The sequence below is a fragment of the Calidris pugnax genome, unplaced genomic scaffold (assembly GCF_001431845.1).
Source record: "Calidris pugnax isolate Ruff unplaced genomic scaffold, ASM143184v1 scaffold55, whole genome shotgun sequence".
Taxonomy (NCBI): Eukaryota; Metazoa; Chordata; class Aves; order Charadriiformes; family Scolopacidae; genus Calidris; species Calidris pugnax.
This window is the reverse complement of record NW_015090832.1, coordinates 507,301-531,857: the sequence shown is the minus strand read 5'-3', so window position 1 is coordinate 531,857 and position 24,557 is coordinate 507,301. Positions and strand designations below refer to the sequence as shown.

The window sequence follows — 24,557 nt, the reverse complement described above, 5'->3', positions numbered from 1 at the left end:
TTGGCAGCTCTGCCCCGGAGCTGTTGGAGCAAACGAGCTGGTTGCAATTAGACACGGGAGCTGGTGGCAATGAGACACAGCTGCTCCATGCAGGTGTCAACGCCTCCCCAGATCCAGCCTCCAGCCTCCCAGGAGCCCTCATAGGCTCAGCAGGAGGCACGGTGTGGGTGCTGTTTGGGAGACAGGCCCTCCCCTTGCTCAGGTGAGAGGAAGGAAGCAGCAGGGAGAGGAGGAGCTGAGGGTGAGTGAGCATTGCTGCTGGTAGAGAGCAGCTCCTGGGGTTTCTGGGCTGGTTGCCCCAAAGTTGAGGAGGTGCTGAGGTCCAGCAGCTGCCCAGGTAATGGGGAAGGTCCTGGACGGTTTGCAGTGTGGGATGGATGGGGAGTGTGGATGTGCAGGGTGGGAAAGGTGGGCTGCTTGTGGGGTGGCCCAGGCTGCTGGCACTTAGGAGCAAAGCAGGCTGGTGTTAGCAAAGTATCTGCCTTGTTTTGGAAGGCTTTTTAGCCGGAGAGGTGGATGTGGGCTGTGTTGCCTCCATAGGGGAGGATTGCTCCCTTTGCCTTCCACAAGACCTGTGTGCTGAAGGGCTGTGAGCCTGCTGTTTCTGGGGTTTGATGGGTGAGGATGCTCCACTCTTCTGTAGGGTTTATTGAATGTGGCTTGGTGTCCTTGGGGTGGCTTGAAAACACTTCTTCCTGCTCTGTCCCCCTATTAATCTCTCTGCAGAGCATAACCTATTCTTCATCTCCCTGATGGACCTCCTCCATCCATGGCTGAGAGCTGTGAGAAGTCTGAGCCTCTTTTCTCTCTTCCCTCCCTGTCTCCAGCTTTCCTGGGTGAAGCCCTCAGGGAGTGAAACTCACTGAGCTGAAAACTCTATCAGGTCCATCCTCTTCCCCCTGCCCTGGGGCTGAGCGAGGTGCAGGCAGATGCCTGGGGAGAGGGCAGCATTGGGGCAGCAGGGCATGGAGACCCACCAGGGGATGCTGGACCTGCAAGATGGGACATGGCCCTAGCTGACAGTGCCACCCAGCATGGGGCTGTTCCTGGGGGCTCTTTCCAAACTTCCACCCCAGACCCCTTGGGATGTGCAGGATTATCTTCCAGGGATTTTCCCTATGTGCTTTTCAGGTCTGTCTCAATGTCTTGCAGCGGGGAGCGCCACAAACATTGGGGCCAGCTGGGTTGTTCCTCCTCTCCAAAAATCCCTCCCTCTGCAGCGAGGAGCTCTCTCCCACTTGCTGCCAGCCCCCGCAGCACAGCGGGGAGGGGGCTGGAGGGCTGCCCACACCGGCAGCAATGCCTAGGAAAGCTGGGCTCAGCAGGATGGCGGGTGGCCCCGTGACACTGGCCCCGCTCGTGGCAGAGCTGATGGTGGCACTGAAGCTTCTGGAGCTGGCTAGAGCTCCCCTGCCATCCCCCCCTAGGAGGGGGAATAAGCTTTGGGTTTATTCCTGGCTGTCGGGGAGAGGTGGGGGGGACAGGAGGTGGAGCAGGGACTGTGTCTCCCCGTGCAGCCTGCCTTCCCGGAGGGATGTCCAGGAATGGGACAGGGCTGAGTTTGTGCCAAATGGATCAGAGAGGCCGGGTGACTGCTGGGACAGAGGGCTCATCAGGTGGCACCTGCTTGCCCTCATCCCTTTGGGTAAGGAACCAACTCTCATCGGCTGGGGGCTGTGCTGAGATCCCCCAGGGGCACCATGCCATCAGCTGATCGTGCTGTCAGCACAAGGGGTCTCTTTTTGTTCATCCGTGGTCTTTCTCAAGTGGTCATCCTGTGTCCTCATCCTCTCCTTGGGGCGAAGTGGGGTGCAGAGCTGGCAGCTCGGGAAGCTGGGTTCAGCCTCTGGTGGGATGTGCTGACACCAAGACCCTTGTCCTGCTGATGCCAAATGCTGAGCAGATAGAGCAAGGGGCTCCTCTGGCCCAGGGACCAACACCCAGCATCCAGACATAGATCTACAAGAAATAACTCCAGGGACTTCAACGTGTTGGCCAGAAGGAAGCTGCCAGAGGTGGCCTGCAGGAAGAGGGCTGCATGAGAGATGTTTGGAGCCCATGTGCCACCTGGTGTGGCTGGAGGAATGGCTGCACTGTGAGCCCCAGTGTGGACCATGCCAAATCTCCAGCTTTGCAGCCACACCTCTTCTCTGGCACAGCAGATGGGAATGGTCTCCGGTCAGGGAGTGAGGAGCTGGAGATGGTGAGGGGGCGAGGGGATGAGCAGGAAGCAGGCAAGGCTTTCCTTCTGCCTGTTCTTGCTAATGAATTCCAGGAGCTGTGCAGCGGTGCCTGGTGAAAACAGTGTGGCAGAGCTGTCCAGGTGTCCTCCGGGCAGCACAGCCCCTTTGCTGGGATTCCCCAGGAAGGTGGATGATGATGGCAACAGGGGCTGTAAGATGGAGAACAGGGAGCTCTGGCTTTAATGAGGGCCGTGTCTGGCCAATTAGGCAATGCCAAGGTGGGATGCCTTCCCCTCCTGGTGGGAAACGTTAGTTTTGGACTCTGTTCAAAGGGAATGTGTGGTGTGTACTGCAGCACCTCAGACTTCCCACCTCTCTGGCCTGAGTTTTGGGGTTTGTTTTGTTGTTTTCTTTTTTTTGAGGACAGCACAGGGCAGGAGGTCTCCTGCCAACCACATTCTTGTTTGAATGGGCTGTTGACAGCTTGATTGCAAAGTGTGGCTGTGACATAGTATTTGCCCTCCCAAGGGGCAAATGTGGTGGTGCATCCTGATAGCAAAGGTCTCTCTCCTTCAAGCTGGATGCAATAACTACTGCTCTGGCTTCAATCCTGTTTTCTGGTGCTCACAGAGGCCCTGGTTGGTCTCCATCAAGGCCCTTCATGTGTTTGCCTCAGTTTCCCTAGAGGCTGACCTGTCCCCATGATGGGGCTGTGTTTGCAGCTGTGAAATGACTCCTGGAGTAAATTCTCCTAACATTTAACTTCTGGAGTCCCTTTTTCCCCACCTGAGTCTATTCCTGTCTCTCATCTGCAGTCTCAGACAATGAACTACGTGGGGCAGCTGGCTGAGACCGTCTTTGTCACGGTGAAGGAGCTGTACCGGGGTCTGAACCCTGCCACCCTGACAGGCTGCATCGACGTGGTTGTGGTGAGACAGCCCGATAACTCCTTCCAGTGCTCCCCGTTTCACGTGCGCTTTGGGAAGCTGGGGGTGCTGCGCTCCAAGGAGAAGGTGGTAAGTGGTGTCTGCCCTGGTACTAGGCTTCCTCTCTGGTGTCTCCAGACATAGGATCTTCCATAACCCACGAGTTATGGAAGAACTTTGTTTGAAGGGAATGTGAGCTCTGCTGAGAGGGGTGCTTGCCAATTTTTGGAGGGGATGCTCCCAAATGGAACCCATCCTCTTCTGGGGAGGACTGTGCTTCCCAGAAAAAATGGTAGAGGTCCCTTGCCTCAAAGGTTGGGTGGCTGTCAGCCCTGTGAGCAATCCTGACCAGTCCTGTTCCTGGGGAAGTATGTTCATGTATGCAGATGGGTGAGAGGGTTCAGATGGACAGGTTTCTTCTGCCTCTTGCCAGGTTGACATCGAAATCAATGGGGAGCCTGTGGATCTGCACATGAAGCTGGGTGACAATGGAGAGGCCTTCTTTGTCCAGGAGTCAGAAGAAAACGAGGTTGGTGATGAAGAGGTGCTGCTGGTCTGTGTCTTCCTGTCACCATCTGGAAGTGCAGGCTTGAGGTAGAAGGACCAGGTTTGGACTGCTCTTCTTCCTCAGGGTGATTCCATTATCCCCTCTGATGTTTTCTGTGTCTGCAAAGGTTCCTACTTGAAGGATCTTGCAACCAGTGTGGAGGATCCGAGTGTTGGAGCACCCTGAGGGAGCATTAGACCAAATATCTGTATCTCAAACTCTCCTCCATCAATGGGCATGGCTGCTGGCCAGCCAGGCAGATATCTTGGAGCTTAGCTTATTGAGGGATCTTATGACAGGGATGAGAATGAGCCAGATGCTGTGGCAGGCTGCCCGCTCTACTGGGAAGCAGGATGAGACTAGTTGTGGCTTCCAGAAATCTCAGCAGCTCTCTCCCAAGCTGACTTGTGGTTGTTGCTGGATTGGGCTGGGCTTGAGAGCAAGGAGAGGGCTCTGGAGCCAAATCCCATTTGCAGCCTTTGTAATTCTGGTCTCATGGTGCCATCTCCTGCCTGCCTCTCCTTGCCTGCATTGAGGATGTCTTTATCTTGGGGCTGGATAACCCTGGTTTTGTGTTTTGGTTTGGTTTTTTAATTTATTTATTTTTATTTTTACTCAAATGTTGTGTGCACAAAACCATTCCTTTTGGACCTAGCCATTGGGGCTGGATAACCCTGGTTTTGTGTTTTGTTTTGGGTTTTTTTAAATTTTATTTTTACTCAAATGTTGTATGCACAAAACCATTCCTTTTGGACCCAGCCACGAAACCACCCCCAAGCTGAGGGCTTGGTGGTGTAGGTTGCACCAGTGGCATATGTTGCATTGACAAGAGCCGTGAGTTGCCAGGCTGGAAAAGAAGGTGCTGGAGCTGACAGGCTCTTCCATACTTCTTGCAGGGCAGCATTCCCGCCCGCCTCTGCACGTCTCCCATCCCCAGGGAGGAAAGCCTGGAGGATGCCACTCAGCCCTCTCATGGGCAGGAGGCCTCTAGCGCTGAAGCAACCCTGCGCAAGAGGAGGCGACGCAAGAGGAAGCCCAAGCGGAAGGAGGTGTCAGACTCCAAGTTAGAAGGCTGTGAGGAGACCAAAAGCAAGATGTCCATGGAAGAGCCATGCAAGCTGCCAGACCCTGGGTGAATGGCTCGGTCTGGGCAGGATAATCACAGAATGGCAGGGGTTGGAAGGGACCTTTGGAGATCATCTAATCCAACCTTGCTGCCAAAGCAGGTTATCCTAGAGCAGGTTGGACAGGAATGCATCCAGGCAGCTTGCAGTTGGTCAAGCCCGCAGGTTGCGGTGGGTCAAGCCTGTAGGTTCACTTGGTGATGCCCAGCAGTACTGAAACATGGGGATAGTGTTTTGAGTTGGACCCCAGCCTCCTGTGGAGTAGAAAGCCAGTGGAAATGAAGTTGGGTATTGCCAGCTTTCCTGGTGCCTGAGACTGGCATTAACTGACCTCTTTCCTCCTTTGCAGTGATTCTGTGTATTTCTCCTTCACTGATCTCCCTGAAGAAGAAACCAGGTCACTGCAGTCTCCAGAGATGCACCCTTACTCTGATGGGGAGCTGGCCTCCATGGAGAGGTAACGGGGCAGAGCCAAGGTGATCTGCTTGGCTTTGGTGAGAGCAGGGGATGTGCCTTGTGGCCAGGAAGGTGGATAGGAAAAGGGATATGGGGGTGCCAGGAGAGAAGAGCTTTCCTGGCCTGATATGGTGGGCTGGAGGAAAGCTTGGAGCCAACGAGGAACACTTCTGACCGTGGTCACATATGTGAGAAGCCTGTGTGCACTGGGGTCTCCTGCACAACTGGTAGCACAGCTCTTTGCTTCCTTGGGCCTCAGCTACCTATGGGTCTTGCTCATTTGTAAGTTATGGTCTTATTGGGCAGAACTGAGTGTATGGGAAACCAGCCTTCCAGGGTTCTTGGCCCTAAATGTCCTTGCAGTGATAGGAAAGCATGGGGCTGTAGGGTAGGTGAGATGCAACATTCCCTTCTTTTCTTGTAGTCCCACCCTGAGCTATCAGTCTTCTCCCAAAAGTGACTCTGAGCTGGAGATCAGACCGCAGGAGAGTTTTGCTCTAGGGGCTGAATCCCATGTGCAGTGGACCTGGGGAAGGCTCCCTCAGGTGAGTCCCTGCTCCTGTTCTTCTCTAGGAGCTGGTGGGAGGGGAGTTTCTGAAAGGCCTGCACAAAGTGGAGGAGGCTGTGGCCAGGCAGCCTTAGAGGAGTTGTCCTCTTCTGCCTGATGCTTTGGGCAACTTCCCATCCTTAAACCTGTTGTTCTGCTTTCTTTCAGGTGAATAAATCGGAACGAGTTGAACCAGCCAAGTCCACAAAGACCTTTGCTACTGCAGCAACTACTGTCTCTGCGACACCAGTCCTGGTGGATGAAGCAGCCCATTTTCTTGCCACCTCTGAAGGTCTGGGAGGAGGTCCAAGCACAATGGGACACCAGGGTGCACCTTGTTCCTCCACTGTGTCTGTTTCTAAGCTGACACCTGCACCATGGGATGGGAACAGCCTCTCTAAGCTGAAGGACATCCCCAGTGCTGTGGGGACAGAGAGCTTATTGGAAGACACCTCAGCCCCACAAGAGAAACAGGAGGAAAGTGGGAGTGTTGTGCCAGAGGTTCAGCCAGATGTGGACCCCTTTGAGGGAGCTGCTGCTCCCAAGCAGATGGCCTCAGAGGAGCCTGAGCCCCAGCTGGAAAGCCAGAGGAGACAAGGTGAGTAGGTGACTGGTGCTGCTGGAAGTGGTGTTTGAGCCCGGAGATGTATCTGACTTGGTTGTGGGACTGGTTTGCTCATTCAGTGTAACTCCATGACTGCCTTGGCTGGTCAAGCTATGATGTGTTTGCTTTGCCCTCTCTGTGTGTGATCGGCTTCTTTGCTTTGAAGACACATTCCTCAAGTTTCCCCCTTCCAGTGACCATCCAGCTCCTCAGGAAAGCTTTCTTGCCTTAAATTTCCAGAAGTCCATCCTTGGATGTCTCTACTTTTGCATATTTAGGAGACTTCTCGGTGGTGTACACCATACCTAAACTTGAAGTGTCTGGCAGTGCCTGGCCTGACTTGTGTCTTCATCCTGAGCATGCCAAGTCAGGTGGAAAACCACACTGTCAAGATGTGTGTATTTAAGAACTTCTAAGTACACACTTCATTTTGTGTATTTAAAGACTTTTATGTTGTTATCTGTCCTAACCAACCTTACTCTTCCAGCCAGCGTAAATTCAGAACAAAATTGTCTCTCAGAAGAGGTACCTGAGACTCCTCATTGTACAAAGACAGAGGTCACAAAGTGTTATCTTGCATGGTGCTAATGGCACCTGCAGATTGTCTTTGGCCAGTCCTTTGTGTCCACTTGGCAAGTGGTCTCATGCTACTGCAGGTGTCTTGAGGTGCTTCTTTTGCTGTTGATTTAAGGCATCTTTTCAAGTAGGAAAAGAGATGGTGTCTTTATGTGTTATATGAATATCGTAGAGGAAATGCTGTTAGCTGCCTTGATGATGCTGAGATGGTTGGAAAGGTGACTCAGCTAAGCTCTCTCCCTTCTGTCTGTGCTTTGAGGATCCATCAAAAGAAGCCCTCACTTGGGTCCCAGTGATGTTTACCTGGAAGACCTCTCCAACCTGGATGAGAAGCAGCTGGCTCTCTATTTCCCCAGGAGGTACAGGATGCCCCAGCTGGCCAAGCTCACACCTTGTTGAGCAATTCCCTTCCAGCAAAGGGTGGAGATATATCTAGAGCTATTGCCTGATGGTGCCACTGTTTCTTCTCTTGTTGGTAGTGACACAGAGCAGAGCTCAAAGCCTGTGGCAGACCCCAGCAACCCTCTGTGTGTCCAGCTGCCATCTGACCTGCCTGCCGACAGCCCCATGGACTCTGACCCTGATTTGATGCCCTCAATTGCCCTGTCTCTGTGTGGAGGGCTGGGAGGCAGCAGGCAGATCTCCCACGGTAGGTGGGAGGGGAGAGGGAATTTTCTGTTCTGAAAGCCATTATATACTCCAGTGGTATGACACAGCCTCTGTCCCACCAGAGAAGTTCATGGAGCACATGGTGTCCTACCAGCAGTTTGCTGAGAATCCAGGGCTCATCGATGACCCGAACCTGGTGATACTGATCAACAAGAAGTGAGTGGCCTGTTCTTCCTTCTGCTTCATCCCAAGATGAAGTTTGGCCCCTTTGTCCCTACAGAAATGCTCCTGTAGGAGAGTGCCTCCATCTCAGAAAATGATTACACCACAGTAGTTATGGGAGGGGACTTTCTGGCCCTGCTGCAGGATGGTCATCTGGAAACAGACCTCGCTCCAGGACCGATGATGTTCCCATCCCTGTTTCTTCTTCCAGGTATTACAACTGGGCAGTGGCTGCTCCCATGGTCCTGTCCCTTCAAGCTTTCCAGAGGAACATTCCTGAGGTCAGTGGCACAACACGCTTGCTGGCCATGCTTTTCATCAGGCCTTGAAAAGTGTGGGGGGGATACAAGAGGCCAAGCTGCCAATCTGGGGCTTTGCAGGCAGCCTGGGGCAGGGCTGAACATCACTCCAGCTCACAAACCCTGAGGTCTGTCCTTTCCCCTAGAGGTACCTCAGGGTGGCTTCTAGATACCTGGGTACCAGTGATGCCTGGAGAGCAGAGACTTCCTTGTCAAAAATCTCCTATTCTTACAGTCGTGTCTGTGCAAGGTTGGCCAGATCTGGAGGATGTGGAACTGCATGAGCCCACTCCAGGGCTGGGTGGGATCATAAGGAATAAGGCATCTAGTCTTGGGTGGTTTTGGTGGTGGTTCTCCTCATGCAGCTTAAAAAAAAAAAAAGTTATTTTACCCTTCACCCCGAAACCATTTCAGCTCACAGTGTGGCAGGAGTCACACATCTTATCCAGTCAACCATTTTCCGAAGGAAACCCTGCATGGACAAGGTTGTCCTTAGCTTGTTGGCAGCTGAGCCTCCCTGGGATGAGGACTGACTTCATCCCATCTTCTGCCATGTTTACAGAGCACCATCGACCAACTGGTGAAGGAGAAGATGCCCAAGAAAGGCAGCAGGTGGTGGTTCTCCTGGAGGAGGAGAGAATTCCCAGCAGAGGAGGTGTCTGCAGTGGTGGCTGTGACAACAGGGTCCCCAGGGCTCAGGAGTCATTCTGGTTGCTGGCAGGGGTGGGGGTAGGAGAGCAGCAGGATCCTGGGGATGGCTTGGGGCTGAGTATGAGAGTGTCCAGAGGGACCCTGTGGCAAGTTGACTTATGAAGGCTGTTGCTGTCCCCTCGGGTCTGTTAATGCCCAATCACCACTGAGCAACTTTACCAACTAGTAAAGTGGACCTTGTGCTCCTCATGGCACAGTCCAGACACCACATGTGCTTTCTGATCTCCCTGCCCCACCACAGCACCAGGTTGTGGTTCCTCTTCCATGGGGCAGTGTCCTCAGGAAGGCAGGGGGATACACTGCCACCTCTTTTCTGGTATCGCTGCTCCAAATGACAGCAACGTAGAGCAGCCCCAGCTCCTGCCCTTGGCACTGAGGTGCTAATGACACCTCTCTCTGTCTCCAGCAGTGGTCGAGGCCAGGGAAAGCCACCACGGGGATGCTGCAGCGTGACTCTGCTCAGCAGAGGTGAGTGCCTTCCTCCCAGGTAGCTTTTTGGAGTCTATGGGTGCTCTTGACCTCTTCTCCTCCCAAATCACCACTTATTCCCAAGCCCACCTAAAGTATGAGGGCAGAAAGCTCTGGCTCTGACTGATCCCAGTCCAGCCAAGCTCCTCCATGGCTGCTTCCTGGTGGGTGGATTCTTGAGTCCCCTCCAGATGTTGCCTGCTGTTCATGGGGAAAGTCATGGTCTGTAGAGTAAGCCAACGTGCTCTTCCCCTCCTTGTGTAGGGAGGAGGTGGTGTCATCCAGTGATGATGAGCCTGGGCACCACGGGGGAATATTAACTGTGGATGGTCCTGCACAGAAATCTCAGCCAACCTACAAGAAATCTCTGCGACTCTCTTCTGAACAAATTGTATGTACTTCTTCACTGCCTGCTGGGGGGTGGGGGGTGTAAAACAACCCTTAAACAGGGATTTCTCTGCTCCTGACTTCCTGGTTTTTATAGGGCATCCAAGTATTTTGCCCCAGGTGACCACCCTATAGAGGGTTGGGGTCTCTGATCTGGCCAGGTGGCAGTCTGGCCTCTGGCAAGCCTTGGTCTGGTGTGAATTGGTGGTGGTGTACCACTTCTGTTCCTCCTCTGCCACAGGGAAGGCTGAATCTGCAGGATGGTCCCAATGAGGTGGCATTCAGCGTGACAACTCAGTACCAGGGCACATGCCGCTGTGAGGCCACCATCTACCTGTGGAACTGGGATGACAAGGTGGTGATCTCGGACATTGATGGCACCATCACCAAGTAAGGGGACTTTCTCCTAGCCCACATCCCTGCTCCCCCCTCCATTAGGGGAAAGTGTTCTTTCAAGGCTTGTGTAAGCAGCCAGGAGGGACCACAAACCACATCATCTTTTGGATACCCACCAGGTTGGATCACCATAACCTGGTCTCCTTTCCTTCTAGGTCAGATGCTCTTGGGCATATCTTGCCTCATCTGGGAAAAGACTGGACTCATCATGGGATTGCCAAGCTCTTCCACAAAATCCACCTGTAGGTATTGGATCAGCTGAGGCCGAGGGGAGGTGGGAGGGTGGTGGAGGAGAGCCTGAGTAGGGGCTGGACCCGCTCTTTAATCACTGATGATGGCCAAAGTAGCCTAATCTTCTGCCATCAGTGACGGCTGATGTCTGCTGTGTTGTCTAGATGATGTTGTGGGGTGAAAGCTGGACCTCCCCTGGGAGCTGGGAGGAGATGTGTGTGTCGGTGGAAGCTTTGCTGGGAAGATGTAGCTGAGTGCTGAAGGAGATGAGGTCACACCAGACTGCACCCCAGAGACCACAGGCACAGCCAAATGCCTTTGGGTGGCTGTGTAGCGGTGGCATGGGGTGGCCGGTTGCCCCTCTGGGTGCCCTGCTATGGCTCCCTGTACCCTCAGGGGACCCACCCGCCCTGGGGTGCCCTGCTGTCCCCTCACCCGGCGGGGGCTGGCAGTGGGTCCCCGTGGAGCCCAACCTTCAGCTCTGTCCCTGGCACCTGTGGCCACTAAGAGGCACTGTGGGCCCGCAGATGGCTCGTCCCGGCCCCGGGTGGGGTACACAGGGGGCTCCCACTCCCCGGGGGGCTGTGGGGCTGGGCCTGCCCTTGCCAACACTTCAGTTGCCACCTTGGGATCCCCCAAGAGCACCGGGACCCCCCTGGCCGAGCTGCCCACCAGTTCTGCTGGCTGTTCTGCAGGGCCACATGCAGGCTGCAAGGGGGTGACAAAGCATGGGGGGGTCCCATCCAGGTGTGCAGGTACCAGGCAGCAAAGGGTGCTTTGCTGGGATGGGCATGTGGATGATGAGAAGGACCTGGAGGGTGGTACAGGGTCCCCCTCCAGTGCTGGTCCCCAAGCTTCCCAGCAGTGGGGTGGGTGGGTGTTAGCCTGGGTCTTCTCTGGGCAAGTGAGTTGTTGGTTGTGAAGCCACCTTGTTGCTGAAGGGGTGAAGGGGGTTTGGGCTTCAGCCAGGTGTTCAGCCTCATCCTCCCTCTTCCTCCTCGGAGCGGGAGGACACCTTGCCTGGGGCACAGCTCAGAGAGGTTTCCTGTGCTCACTCTAGGAACGGCTACAAGTTCCTCTACTGCTCAGCCAGAGCGATCGGCATGGCCCACATCACCAAGGGCTACCTCAAATGGGTCAATGAGCAGGGCTGTGCCCTCCCCAAGGGCCCCATCCTGCTCGCCCCCAGCAGCCTCTTCTCTGCCTTCCACAGGTACTGTGTCCTCTCCTCCTCCCCATCCCTGCACCCCATGGGGACTGCACCCCTCTTTCCCAGCTTGATGCTGAGGGATCTCACAGCCTTAAACTGGTTCTGGGCTCCTCGGTGCAAGTTGCTTTTCATGGGAGGCAGCAGGGGAACTGCCTGCCTTCCCTGGAGCTTCCTGGTGAAGCTCCCACAATGCACAAAAATCACTTTTGACCTTCAAATTGCATCTGAAGGCTGTCCTGGTTGGCTGATACCACCAACGTCTGCTCTGTGCGTGTGTCTTGTGCTGCAGGGAGGTGATTGAGAAGAAGCCAGAGGCGTTCAAGATCGCCTGCTTGATGGACATCCAAAACCTGTTTGCCACGAAGCTGCCCTTCTATGCAGCTTTTGGGAACAGAGCCAATGTGAGTGGGTCTCCTGGGGAGGAGGGAGGGAGGGAAGCCCCAGGCTGGGGTGGTGGTGCCTTCCTGCAGCTGCTCACACTTTGCTGGCCTTCCTTGGGCAGGATGTCTATGCCTACAAGCAAGTGGGCCTGCCCGAGAGCCGCATATTCACAGTTAACCCCAAGGGAGAGCTGATCCAGGAGCTCACAAAGAACCACAAGTCAACGTAAGTGACCTGCTTGTTCCCCGGCACCAGTTGGGTTAACCTGGCTTTAACCCAGAGAGGAATTTATGGGGTAGAAAAGCAAAGAAATTGCCAATACAACTTCCTCCTTACCCCCATAGGTATGAGCGGCTGGCGGAGCTGGTGGAGCTGATCTTCCCTCCCCTGGGGCAGAGTGGGAGCATCGCTCTGGTGTGTCCAGAGTACAGCCACTTTGCCTACTGGAGACCTCCACTGCCTGCTGTTGACTTGGATGTCTTCTGACCCCGTTACCTCTGGAGACCTGACCTAGGGCTCTCCTGTGCCTCCTCTGCTGGGGTTGGATGCTCCAGGTGCATCTCCTCCTCCCTGTTTGCTGCTCAGGCATTTTGCACTTCTAATACGGGTCACGTTCTGCACCAGAAACACCCCTTCTCAGGGGGCCAAAGGGGAGTAAGAGGGAACTCTGACTACACAAAACCCCCATTTACACTGGAATTCCTGTAAGCTGGGTCTCTTCTTAATGGTCTCGACAGCTTTAAAGCCTGGCTCTCTTTTAAGGTGGTGGTGGGTCACTGTCTTATTTATGGATGAGCCTCTGGCATAGCTATTGCTACCTCCAGTATGACCAGCATTCCCAGCCAGTCCAACTACCCATAGTTTGGTAGCTGGTGGAGTGAAGCTGTCCTGTGGCTTAACAACTTGTTAAGGGGGATGGAAGCTGTTGGGGTTTTGAGTGTTCTTCACAAATAGCAGTAACTAATAAATAGTGCCTTAATCCAAGCTGCCTCACGTCTGCTGTGTGTGGAAGAGGGATCCAGGTTCTGTGTCCTCTCACAAATGTGGTTGGGTTTATCTTGATGGGGTGCCCTGCCAAGGAGGGCTTGGTGGAGATGGGGGCAGGACCTGCAGCTTCCTGGACCTGTGGAGCAGCTGCACTAAAAAAAAATGGACTTCTAAATATATTTGTTTTTCACCTCCTACTTTCAGGTAGTGCTGCAAAACTGACTGGAAGCAAACCCTGGCTTTTTGTGGGAGGGTGAGTCTGTCTTGTGCTAGGATGGGAGCTTATTCTTGTGCCCTGTACTGGAGCATCCAAGGAAAACTGCTGCCCCTGCCCTGGGAGCTCTTAGCTGTAATTACACCAAATAAGATGGGTAGGAGCACTGCTGGGCTCCTTCCTCCAGTCTGGCATCCAGCTTCTCCTTCCCTGACCACTGTGTTCAAGTGTAAATCATCTCCTGCTCATCTGCCTGCCCCCTCTCCTCCTCTAAATAGCCTCCATGCTCTAACTCAAACCCAATCCTGGGCTTATGCTGCGTTTCTTAAAGCCATACAAGTCACTTTGATTCTGGAAACCTCAGCAAGAAATACTTTATTATTATTTTATTTCTCCTTTCCAGTACAAACAGTCTTTCAGCTTTTAAAATCTGAACAAATGTACAAGGTTTTAAAAACAATAAAACAACAGCCTCAATACAGGATCAGTTGTCAACGGCCTTGGAAAGCTGCCTGTGCAAGGACAACCGTGTGAGCACCATCTCCTTCCCTCGCTGCAAGCAAAAAAAACCAACCAACCAAACAAAAAAACCCCAAAAAACCTTTTATACAAAGTTCCTTTCACTCTTTAAACATGAATAGCTGAGAACTGAAATACAAACTGCCTGAAGTTTCAAGTGACTGGTCAGGAATAGTCCAAACGTAGCACCATTTTCCGGAAGGTCAGACTTCTTCCTTGTCCCAGTTTCGTTATGGTCAGTCCCAGCTTCCTCTGTGCTGGAGGAAGCTCTTGCTGTTCTGTTCAGCTCCTCCTGAACCCAGCCCTGGTCTGGGAAGGGGTGAGCCTGGCCCTTGCCTTAATTTTCTCTTTGGTTGCTTCAGCCCTTTTTCTCCCTGTTGTGAGAGGATGGGGAGGGGACGTGGGCAGGATGCTCCTGTGAGGTGAGGGCCCCCTGACCCATCTCAAAGCACCAAGGGCTGGCTGGAGAATCCTTCTGTGGGCTGGGGGGGGAAATAGGTTTTATTGTCTAAGAGCAGGTTTTGCAGGATGCCCAAAGGCAGCTGGAGGTTGTTCCTCAGCTGGAAAAGTGTCTCAGGAGCTGCAGATCTGTGAGCCTGGAGCAGCGAGTGGCTTCTGGTGTTGTGAGCATCCAGCAGCCTGTGAGCTGGCGGGGGCAAGAGAGCAGTGGGAATCCTGGTCCCCTCTCCCTGCTCGTACAGCTGGTGGCCCACGCTCCTCTGGCAGGGGAAAGAGCTTTCATTGCATCAGGGTAACGTGATGCAGCCAACTGGACTCTGTGATCCCTGTGGTCCTCTCCAGTCTGGAAGCATCTGTTTGAGGGAGCTCATCCAGCTTTTGTGGAGGAGAAAAGGCTCCCAGAGGCATCTCTGCTGGGAGTTGCTGCTGCTTTGTGCTGGTCGGAGCACAGAGCTGCTCCTTTGCAGACAGGGGGGGCCAGGGGGGGATTGTGGTGGAGAAAAGCAGGGATGACCTGGTGAAGGCGATGGGTGTAGGGTGGATGGGTCCATGACCTACAACACTGAGCTGATAGAAAAATATGTTCCTCTGTTATAAAGTGCCAGAGCTGGTCAGATGGAGGCTCTTTAATCTCCTCTTCATCCCTTTTGGTAACGAAGCCCCTGTTGGTTGAGCAGTGGAGGCCGCTTGTGATGGCATCCCCAGGAGAGGTGGGTACAACTATCCCATGGTCCCAGCATCTGCTCCATGGGGCAAGGCTGGAGTTGCTCAGGAACATGTACAACCTTTTCCAGCCCATGTTTTCATGGGAAACCAAAGTCACCTTGGGTAAATCACTTCAGTTTTTTATTCTCAAGGTCTTCTCAGAGGTGCCCTGCCTTCCTCCTCCCCAGTGACCCATGTTGGTGTGGGTCCCTGGGGCTGTTGGCATCCCAGCAGGCTCAGAGGAATCCCAGGAGGATGCAGGCTCCCGCTGTCGTGCTGCCAGATGGGGAAAGACATCACAGAGAGGGTGAATCCTCATGCTCGTGCCCTGGAGCGGCTGCAGCTCTCCTGCCCCAGGATGAGATGAGAGAAACCATGTTCACAGTTTAAGCAAAAAACCAGGAGAACCAGGCTTGGAGGACAGCAGAGAGCTATGGACACACATCTCTTTGGGGAAGACACATGTCTTCCATAACCCTTTGTGTCCATTCCAGGTGTAACCAGAGCACAGCAAAGCAGGGTTGCAAAGCAGGGCAGCCCCGAGGGACCGCGGGGACCTCCCCGAGATGCTGCTGTGGCAGGGTTTGGCTGCTCAGTGTGGTTCTCCAAAATACAGCAAGGACACGAGGGCAGCGAGAGGAAACTTGGCCATCAGATGAGCACCATAACAGTGGATTGTTCAAAAATATACATACACATACCATATATATATATATATGCATGTGTGTTTTCCTAATACATATCCTCATATGCTCCGTAAGGCATGTGCATTTGCGTGGAGGAGTGAGCAGAATAAATGGATTTACCAGACACGAGGAGGGCTGCCGTCTTGGAGAGGGGAAGGCAGGTCCCGGGGGGATGTGTGAATACGTGTGTTCTTTGAAATCTGCAATTCCTGTGGTGAGTTTTGTTCCCTGTAAGGAGCCCTGGCTCAGCTCAGTCCCTGGATTAAGACGCAGGTGGTCTTTAGGTCAGAGAAACTCTGCTCCTCGACTGACAACTACAGGGTTTTATTCTTCAAGAAGTGATAAATCCACAAAAATCAAATAAAATAAAAATAAAAAACCATTCCCGCCTCCAGCTTCCTCCTGAATTGTCCTTCTGGGGTCATCGGCCCAGGAGCCAAAGCAACGCCCCCGGTCAGGAGGCAGTGACGCTGCTGTACCGGGGTCAGGACAGCTGCTGAGCATCAGGAGGCGAGTACCATAACGGCAGAGTTACGGAAAAGTGGGGCCAACGAGGTTTAAAAAAAAAAAAAAAAAGAGGGTTTGTAGCATCTTTTAATTTATGTTTTCATTAAAAAAATTATCCCAAGAACTGTTGTCACATTGGAGTGAGTCTGTGTGATATAAGTTAATCCTGTCCTTCACGGGGAGGAGAAGGAAGAAGCACGTGGGCGAGTACCATAACGGGAGAGTTACGAAAAAGGGGGGCCAAAAAGGTTAAAAAAAAAAAAAAAAAAGAGGGTTTGTAGCAGCTTTTAATTTATCTTTTCATTAAAAAAATTATCCCAAGAACTGTTGTCACATTGGAGTGAGTCTGTGTGATATAAGTTAATCCTGTCCTTCACGGGGAGGAGAAGGAAGAAGCACGTGGTGGTATGGCTAATGCTGCTTCCCCTCCGCCTGCTCTTCCAAGTGGCCGACCTGCTCTGCCAGCTCGGAGACCTTGGCTTGGCAGTCAAGCAGGTTGTCCTTCAGTCCCGTTATTTCCTGAGAGTGGGCAGCCAGGGTCCCGTTCATGTGGTCCATGTAGTCCCACAGGCTGCCCGTGTGTTTCTCCAGTTCGTCCCTGATGCCGTCCAGGCTCCCCGTCACGGCACCCAGCCTCCCACAGACGCTCTCCACCCGAGCCACCCGGTCATCAAAATGAGCGATCTCCCGCTGCAGGTCGTGGGCCACGCTCTTACAGGAGCTCAGGTCACTGACGATCCTGGCTTTGAGTCGCTCCAAGTCTCCCTTGAGGTTCAGGACACGCCGGTTGCTGAAGAAGAGCTGGGAGCCTTGGTCGTTGACTTTCTCTTGGATGGAGTGGACCTCATCCTCAATCTTCCGCTCGTGCTCATCCAGCGAGGAGTTGACGTGTGACACGGTGTCCGAGTACTGGGAGACGGAGTCCTTGAGCCCAGTCAGAGATTTGCTCACGGTGTTGAGGTTGATCTTTAGCAAGGTGATCTCCCCTTGCAAAGCCCCCGACGCTTCCTCCTCAATTCGCCGCTGGATCTCCAGGATGGTGGCATTCAGCTTGCGCAGGAGGTCATAGTTGCTGTCCATCCGGAGGAGCAGGTCCTGGTTCTTGTTCTGGCAATCTTCAATCTCTGTTCGGAAGGTCTCCACGTCTTTGGAGGCGGAGGTGCAGCCCAGGGAACAAGTGCTCTCCAGCGTGATGAGGCGATTCTGCAGCACCTCCAGTGTCTCATCTGTGCGTTTCTTCATGCTGGCGAGTTCCCCCTCCAGCACAGGCACCACCGCTCCGTCCATGCCCACAGGAGAGGTGACATTGTTCAGCTCCCCCACGATGGTCATGAACCTGTCCTCCAGAGTCTGCATTTTGTCATCAAAGGCAGTCCTCATGCCATCCACCTCTGCCACCACCATGCCTCTCATGCTGTCCTCTATACCGGTGCAGCAGCTCCCCGTTTCTCTCTCTGTAGCATTGAGTCTGGCTTCTAGGTCCTCAAAGCGCCCTTCAAAAAGGTTCCCTAGGGTGACAGTGGAGATTTCTCCATCCAGCCGTGAGTGCAAGTTCTTCTGGGACTCAGAGATGCTGTGAAGGCCTTTCTCAAGGATGTTCATGCGATCAGTGAGGTAGTCCAGGTTGCTGCAGCAGCTTTCCACCACCGTCAGCCCTTGGATCTGGGTCTCCAGCTGGGAGATCTCTTTCTTGATCTCCAGCTCCTTCCCATCCAGCGTCTGCTGCAGCCTCAGGTTGGCAGCTTTCTCCTCCTCACACTGCTGCCGCACCTCTTGGATCCGGAAATCACACGTGGTCTGGATCTTCCCCAGCTTCTTCTCGAAGCCATCGAGCAGCTCTCCACGCAGGTTGCTCAGCCGTGTGTCCACATACTCCTCCAGCAGGTCGATGGAGGTGAGGGGCGAGGGCCGGGCTGACTCCAGGAGATGCTTGATCTGCCCGTCGTGGTCCAGGACCATGCCACGAACCTCATGCAGCAAATCTGCCTTGGTTTTCAGCACGTCGCTCACCTCTGTCACTTTGGTCAGGATCTCCCCCACGGGAGGGTACGTGGTGATGTCAGCTTTGTCCGCCACATCCACCAGGCCATCAGGAATGATGCCGAAGCCCACCATGGAGTCAGGCGTGCCGGGGCTGTTCATCAGGGAGCCGATCATCTTGGTGGTGTCCTCCTGGATGGCCAGCCGCAGGCGGTCCCCCAGGCCGCTCACCATGGTGTGCAGGCTGTCGTAGGACTGGGAAAGGCGCCTCACCTCCTCCTCCAGCCTATCCAGGCGGTCCCCAAAGAGGCCGGGCAGCTTCCTGCCTGCACAGGAGAAGAAATAGAGAGGGCACATTTAGGGCTGGTGCTCCTTTAACTTCCCTCCTTGGCTATCTTCTAGATTTGAGTTCTTTCCCATGCTAACTAACATCAGCTCCCTCTTACTGTCATTTCAGTGAAATATCAGCCCACCCATCCTTCTTTCCTCTCCATCTCTTCTTAAGCTGATCAGGAAACCCTCTTTCTTCTTGGGATCAAGCCCTCCAGGTTCAACAGCAGGTAATGAGAACAGCCCAGGGGAGCTTTGTCATAAGACACTTTCTATCGACCCCAAAATTAATGGAAAAATGCTTTAAAGCAATGAGGGAAGGCAATTTTGAAGCAGCACATTTTGAAAGAAACTAGATTTAAAAAGCAAGTGACCCTCAAAACAGGTCTCTGATCAGAAAGCAGGTCACACACTGAAGGTTTCCCAAATTCAAGCTCTGTGCTGGAACAGAAAGAACTGGGAGGTTTGAGAGCATAGTGGTGGTGTGGCAACCCAGGGATGTGAAACAGGAGCGAGGTCTCACCATACTGATTCTTCTTTGGTCCTGGAAACAGGTCAGGGTGGCTTTTTGGATGGGGAGGAAGTCTGGGCATTGGAAACATCTTTTGCCCAGGAGGCATTTTGGGGCTGGGATGTTGGGGCAGGAGGCCGGGTTGGTCGGTCGGGCTGTCATGACACCCTTCTCCCATGAAGCCCGGGCAGCACCTCCAGGCCAGCTCCGTCACAGTCTTGTAGCCAATCTTGTATTTGGGTCTGAAGAAGGTGCGGTACCTTTCCAGGAGAGGAAGAGAGAAGACAGTTTAGAGAAGCAACCTCAATGTCAAGCAATAAAGAAGAGCTGGGCCGGGTCCTGTCAGGTGTGGGACAGCTGGGCACATGGCAAAGCCTGGATGAGACCCATGTGCTGCACCTGAAGACCACGACCCCCCTTCTCCAAGAGCTCTTGCTGCACCACAGCTCAGTGTGGCATTAGAGTGTCCATCCAGGGACACAAGCACTCCAAAAACCTTTGCCCACCCTTTCCAGGACTGGCCCACGAGATGTAGGTGTGATAGCACATGATGAGACTAGAGTTCTCCTCAGAAAGTTGGTAACACAACTCAACAAGCCTGAGAAACAGCCTCGGGGTGAGCAGAGCCGTTATTTATGTTTCTGTGGTTTCTGGAGAGCTTTTTTTGTTGGTTGATTATTTTTATTTTTTTTGACTTGGGACTCCCATTGTTAGTTTAGAAAAGCAGCCCTAAGTGTATTGCTCTGGTCTCTGGCTCAAGAGATGACCACACAGTTTGGCAACTTCTGGCCCAGGAGAGCACGAGATTAAATGATGAAAGTGATTCCAAAACCGCTGCAAGCCCAGATCACTTCCAGGTTTGGGCTCCTCGTGGGTGTGTTTTGAACTTTGAATTGACCTAGAGAATTTCCTAGTGGGGTAAAAAAATCCTCTTCTCAATTCTAGTCCTGTTCTGAAGCCTCCAGGAGGTTTGAAATGCCTTTGGAAAGGTATTTTCTCTAGGTATGGAGAGCATCAGTTTGATGGTAAGTGTGAGTGGCTTGGGCTGGCCTTGCAAACGAGAGCTTTGGCAGTGAGGCAGCAGAGCCCCGGTGGGGTTTATCGGGGCGATGCCATGGGGTCTGCACAGAGGGGTGGCTCCTTACACCTCCTCCTGCCCCCAAGCAGGGATGCCCTGGGAGGTTTCTCCATCACCAACTTGGGTCACCCCATACACAACAAACAAGGGTGTGAGCCCACCTCCTTGCCTGGTGGGACACTAACACCCTCCCTCTCTTCTCTTGCTCTACGTGGGGTCCCCACCAGCCCAGGGGGTAGGACTCAGCTGCTCTCAGCTCTTCCGTGGCACCTTCCCGTGAGGTGGCAGGGATGGGACAGGTCCCTGCCAGCACCCGTGCTCCCCTGACCAGCCGAGCCAAGCCGCACAGGGCTGGAGACAGCGTGTTTCTCACCACCTCTGAAACGCCAATGCTTTGAACCTGCCTTTTGGAAATTTCCAATCTGAATTTAGCTGGGCCTGAAAAGCCCTGAAGTTTGCTGTTTTGCAACAACACGTACAATCAGGCCCTTGTTCTTCTCCACCACGTTCAGCAGAAAGTCTCGGAGGAGGCGGCACAACCACCGGTCGCCGCGCAGAGGGGCTGCGTAAGGCACTGGCACGTACCCAGTTGCTCGGGGCAGCACATGGGACCAAACCCCGTGTCCTCCCTGTCCCTGCCCGGTCCTCAGTGCCCCTGGACTGGGCTGTTGTCCCCTGGAAACGCCACTTCCACACAACTCCCAGTGCGATACAGCCACCTCCGCACGTACTGCAGGGTGGGAGGAGAAAGCAAACCCAAATCCTCTGTTCTTTGAATCACTTCAAAATTTCTCAACATCAACAATTTCCCAAAGGCGCAGGACAGTTTCAAAACAAGCTCTTCTTTTTCTTTGTCCTCTTCACAGATGCTGCTGAGCTTCTGTGGCCTCTTCTTCCATCTTCACGTGTAGAAGCGTGCCTGGAAGCACCATGGCAGAATGCTGCTGTGCCCAGCCACTGTCAGGGGCGTGAAGTGAGGATGAGGATGGACTCCAGAAGGCAAGGCACCTTCTCTGGGTCATGCCGGCCTCTGCAGAGGAACCTGGAGCCCTTCAGCACCTTCGAACCCTTCTCCCCCTGCTCCAAACCGTGACAAGAAGTATTTATTGCAGTTGCACAAACATTAGCTGATGGCCCCAGCGTGTGGAGAAAGCGTATCTCCATCTCATGCAAGGATGCAACATTTGAGGTTGTGCAGAAAGTCCAGCTGTGGGTCCAGCTGCTTTTAAAAAACACCCTGGTCCCCCCTGGTTTTGTCTGAAGGGCTGAAGAGGCCGAGACACTGCGGAGATGGGAGAGGCTTTGGGGGTCTCCTCCACGGGTACCAGTGGCTGCAGGATGTCCTGAAGTCCTCACAAGCTGCTAAAGTGCTTGCAATGGGACCAAGGAAGGAGTAAGTCAGCGAGTGGGTCTGGTGGCCTGTCTCTGCCCGGAGAGGCTGTGAGCTGAGCCCACCCCACCGCTGGCACTTGGCAAACCCCAACCATGGGCTGGTGCCACAGGAGGGATATCAGGCTCCGACAAAAGCCCCTCTCAGCCCATTTGTCCTCGGTGCTGGGCTGTGCTGCTCCAGCGTGCCCGGGGAGGATGCGGGAGGGCAGCATTTCTGCAGGGAGCAGCATCCCCGGCCAGGGGCTGAGGAGCACAAAGCCCCAGTGTCCGTCCTGCCCTGGCTCCGGCTGCGGCTCCGGCACGGCGGGGTGTTTCCCTCCGGCGCTGACGAGGTGGCAGAGAGTTTTGCAAATATTTTCCTGGGGCAGGAAGCCCTCAGCCACCCCCAGCCACCGGCTCCGCTTCCTCTTCCTCTCAGCCAAGCCCTCGCCTAGCTGGCATCTTTCTGCCAAATCGCAGACCTTTAACAAAATCCTTCCTTGCACACACATGCACATGCAACCCCTTGGCTTCCCACAAATTCCTGACGAGGGATAGAGCTCCCTCTCCCTCCTGAAAGATCCCATCTTGCCTCCTCCCAGCAGGGCTGCCTTGCCACTGATGGGGTGGTTTGGGGGCTTGGCAGCCTGAGAAGAGCTGCGACCCGAAGCTGGGAGGGGAAGGGAGCCGTGCCCTGGTGTCCCCTGTACTCACAGCACTTTTCCCGGGCACTTGGGTCCCCAGCTGCACTTGTGGTACTCGGCCTTGACGTAGCTCTCGGCCCCATCCTGCAGTGTGCACGTCACGTTGCGCTGCACCACGTAGGCACAGTAGCTCCTAGGGGGAAGGAAGCACAGCGAGACACCGTCACCCCCCATCCCAGCAGGGCCAGCAGTACCCCAGCTATCCAACCAGTCCCCCCCAGGTCTGCCTGCCCTGCCTAATGCTGCCAGAGAGGTCCTGGGGGGGCCAGCAGTTGGAGGGACCACCCCAGGTATCACCCATCCCACACACTGGGGACAGGGACAGCAATGGAGCCTGGGGGAGTGGGGACAGAGCAAAGTCCCCCAGTGCCCAGCCTGGTTGCTGGGTGCACAGCCTCTTCCTTGCTCCGAGTGGGTCCAGGCATCTCTCCTCTGGGTTAAAGGGGTGCAGTTAAACCCCCCCCACCCTCAACATAGCTGGCCCCTCTGCAGGGCTGCAGCATCACAGCTCCCTCCACCATGGAGGCAGGGACAGGAGACAGGTCCCAAGCTGGACAGGGGCTGGAAACCTCTTCAGATGCTTTGGGTGGGTGGTGCAAGGAATGGAGCATCTTCCCTCCTGCCATCACACCTGCAGCTGGGTGTCACAGGGTACCAGCCAGCTCCGGGAACAGACCCTCTCCCAAGCCGAGCAGCAAAACCAGGTGCTGAGGATGAGGTGGCTGGGAGGAAGGCTGCGTGGGAAGGTTGTGGGACCACTGGTGGGACAGATGGAGGCCAAGGCTGTTCCAGCTGAAGGCAGGGCTTGCCGGCAGGAGCAGATGGACTTGGTTTCACAGGGGCAGAGACAGCAGGGATGTGCGGTGAGGCAGGGATTAAGGGCACAGGGAGGTGGCAGATGGCAGAGCGAGAGGAGAGGAGGGCACAGGCACACGGTGCAGAGCCGAGGCAGAGATGGAGGGTCAGCAGGACCGAGCAGATGGGCCGGCGCGGGCTGCAGGTGCGGGGAGGTGTTCAGTGAGGCAGGAGGACACAGCTCTCCCCATGTGAGCTGGGGTCGCCGTGTCTCGGCTGCAAACGGGGTCCCCTGGCATCGCTGTCACACAGCCTGTGGAGAGTGGCCTCGGGGCTGACCAGGGGGATGAGCTGCAGGGCCTCAGCCCAGATCTCAGGGGCTTGGCACCATGATGGTCTGGGTGGCATTGAGACAGCTCTGGCAGGTGGAAGCGAGGGAAGGGACTGGGACAGTCACGATGGAGCAGAAGGGCTTGGGGACAAGGACTGGGGTGTCTTCTGTTTGGGGAAGTGAGCGTGTGTAAGTGTGTGTGCATGAGTGTGTGTGTGTGCACACAGCCCCCCTGCTGTCACCCTGTGGGGACAGAGCAGTGGGGCTCTGGCTCACCCCGAGTGCTGAAAGATGGGTGAAGGAGGGGGAAGCACATGAAGACAAAGTACATCCCCCCACCCGTGCCAAGACCCACCATAAGCCCCCCCAGTGTCCCCCTTCAGAGGCCCTGAGCGGGGTCCTCCTCCTCCTCCGTGTGGGGCAGGAGCTCTGTGGGTGAAGCAACAAGGTGTGAGCAGGCTCACACATCCCAGCCCCCCTGACCCCCACACGGCCAGCACATCCCCCTTGCTGCCCCCAGGAGCAGCACCTCCACCCCATCCCCTCGCCCGGGGGTCTCTTTGCTCCCCTGGGACGGGCACCGCAACTCCTGGCAGCGACAGGGATTTCCAGCCTTCCCAGTGCCTCTGCCCTGGGGAGAGGCTGCCGGGCTCCGAGCGTGTGCCGGGATCCCCGCGGCTCCCCCCTCCTCCAAAAGTGAGTCCTTTATCCACACACAGGGCCACGGGAAAGCGAGGACCCACCACTTCTCTTACCCGGAGGGAAGGGAGACGATGTGTGCGTGTGGAAATTTAGAATCACCGTCTCTCCATAAATCGCTTACAAACACACTGCAAACCCCTCTTGCAAGCAAGCTAGTAGCCAACACAGGCAGATCTACTAGCCACTACTAATACACCCTGCCTGCTTGTGACTCCTCGGGTTAGGGTGGTTCTGGCTGGCTCCTTCTCAGAACCCCCCCTTCCTTCTCTCCCACCTGTGGCGAGCAGTTTCATAGCTCCAGCCTGATGTTTTAAGAGTGAGCAGCTGGAAAATGTTACGGGTTTTGGAAAGCTCTCACTGGCACTGCCAGTGTTGTTCGTCTCGAATGTTACTTTATTCATTTCAGCCTGTTCATAAATAACACCACGTTCTCCCCTTTTCACAGTTTGACAGAAACGGTTCTAGCAAACAAGGGGAGAGGGAAGCGAGCCCCCCCCCCCCGCAACTTAACAGCCTTTCTGCAATTGAATGGAAAAAGTCTATAGTATGTGTAGAGCCCCACATTCCTCATCCACTTGAGCTTTCCAGGTTACTTGAAAACATATTTAAAGTCTAGTAAGTCTGTGCTTTACAAGCGAATGGGCAAATTCCCTCCAAACCAACCTGTGTTTCCACGCCCGGGTCTGTGTGCTGCCATCCATCCTCACTTCACACCCCCCCACCCGTGTCATGCAGAACAGGTTAGATGCCCCCACCCCAGACAGACACACTGGCATCCCCGTGTCCCCCCCGCCAGCCCTG

General features: G+C 54.6%; 2 protein-coding genes across 2 annotated transcripts in view; one reads left to right on the top strand and one right to left on the bottom strand.

The window, feature by feature from the left end:
• The first annotated feature begins 247 nt into the window (after nt 1-247).
• Nucleotides 248-12,814, top strand: LPIN3 (lipin 3). Its single transcript, XM_014941241.1, has 20 exons — nt 248-337; nt 2,999-3,199; nt 3,543-3,638; nt 4,553-4,788; nt 5,130-5,237; nt 5,661-5,781; nt 5,952-6,381; nt 7,223-7,322; nt 7,443-7,612; nt 7,695-7,788; nt 8,006-8,075; nt 8,656-8,748; nt 9,214-9,272; nt 9,537-9,663; nt 9,901-10,049; nt 10,211-10,297; nt 11,347-11,499; nt 11,786-11,897; nt 11,999-12,102; nt 12,222-12,814. The coding sequence occupies exons 2-20, from the start codon at nt 3,008-3,010 to the stop codon at nt 12,361-12,363; spliced, it is 2,643 nt and encodes an 880-aa protein (XP_014796727.1). The 5' UTR covers nt 248-337; nt 2,999-3,007; the 3' UTR covers nt 12,364-12,814.
• A 3,399-nt stretch (nt 12,815-16,213) lies between these two features.
• EMILIN3 (elastin microfibril interfacer 3) overlaps nt 16,214-24,557 on the bottom strand; it is an 8,960-nt gene continuing 616 nt past the window's right edge. The window contains exons 2-5 of the mRNA XM_014941232.1: nt 23,410-23,483; nt 21,939-22,061; nt 18,788-19,035; nt 16,214-18,260 (exon numbers count right to left, since the gene is read on the bottom strand). Of these exons, the coding sequence (XP_014796718.1) occupies nt 16,366-18,260; nt 18,788-19,035; nt 21,939-22,061; nt 23,410-23,483 (2,340 nt within the window). The 3' untranslated portion in view covers nt 16,214-16,365. The remainder of the gene's footprint in view (nt 18,261-18,787; nt 19,036-21,938; nt 22,062-23,409; nt 23,484-24,557) is intronic.

Excerpts from the sequence above, each read along its gene's own strand:
- LPIN3 (XM_014941241.1), top strand. The coding sequence starts at position 3,008 with ATGAACTACGTGGGGCAGCTGGCTGAGACCGTCTTTGTCACGGTGAAG. Across the intron at positions 5,782-5,951 it reads CCTGGGGAAGGCTCCCTCAG|GTGAATAAATCGGAACGAGT; the intron begins GTGAGTCCCTGC and ends GCTTTCTTTCAG. Across the intron at positions 6,382-7,222 it reads GGAAAGCCAGAGGAGACAAG|GATCCATCAAAAGAAGCCCT; the intron begins GTGAGTAGGTGA and ends CTGTGCTTTGAG.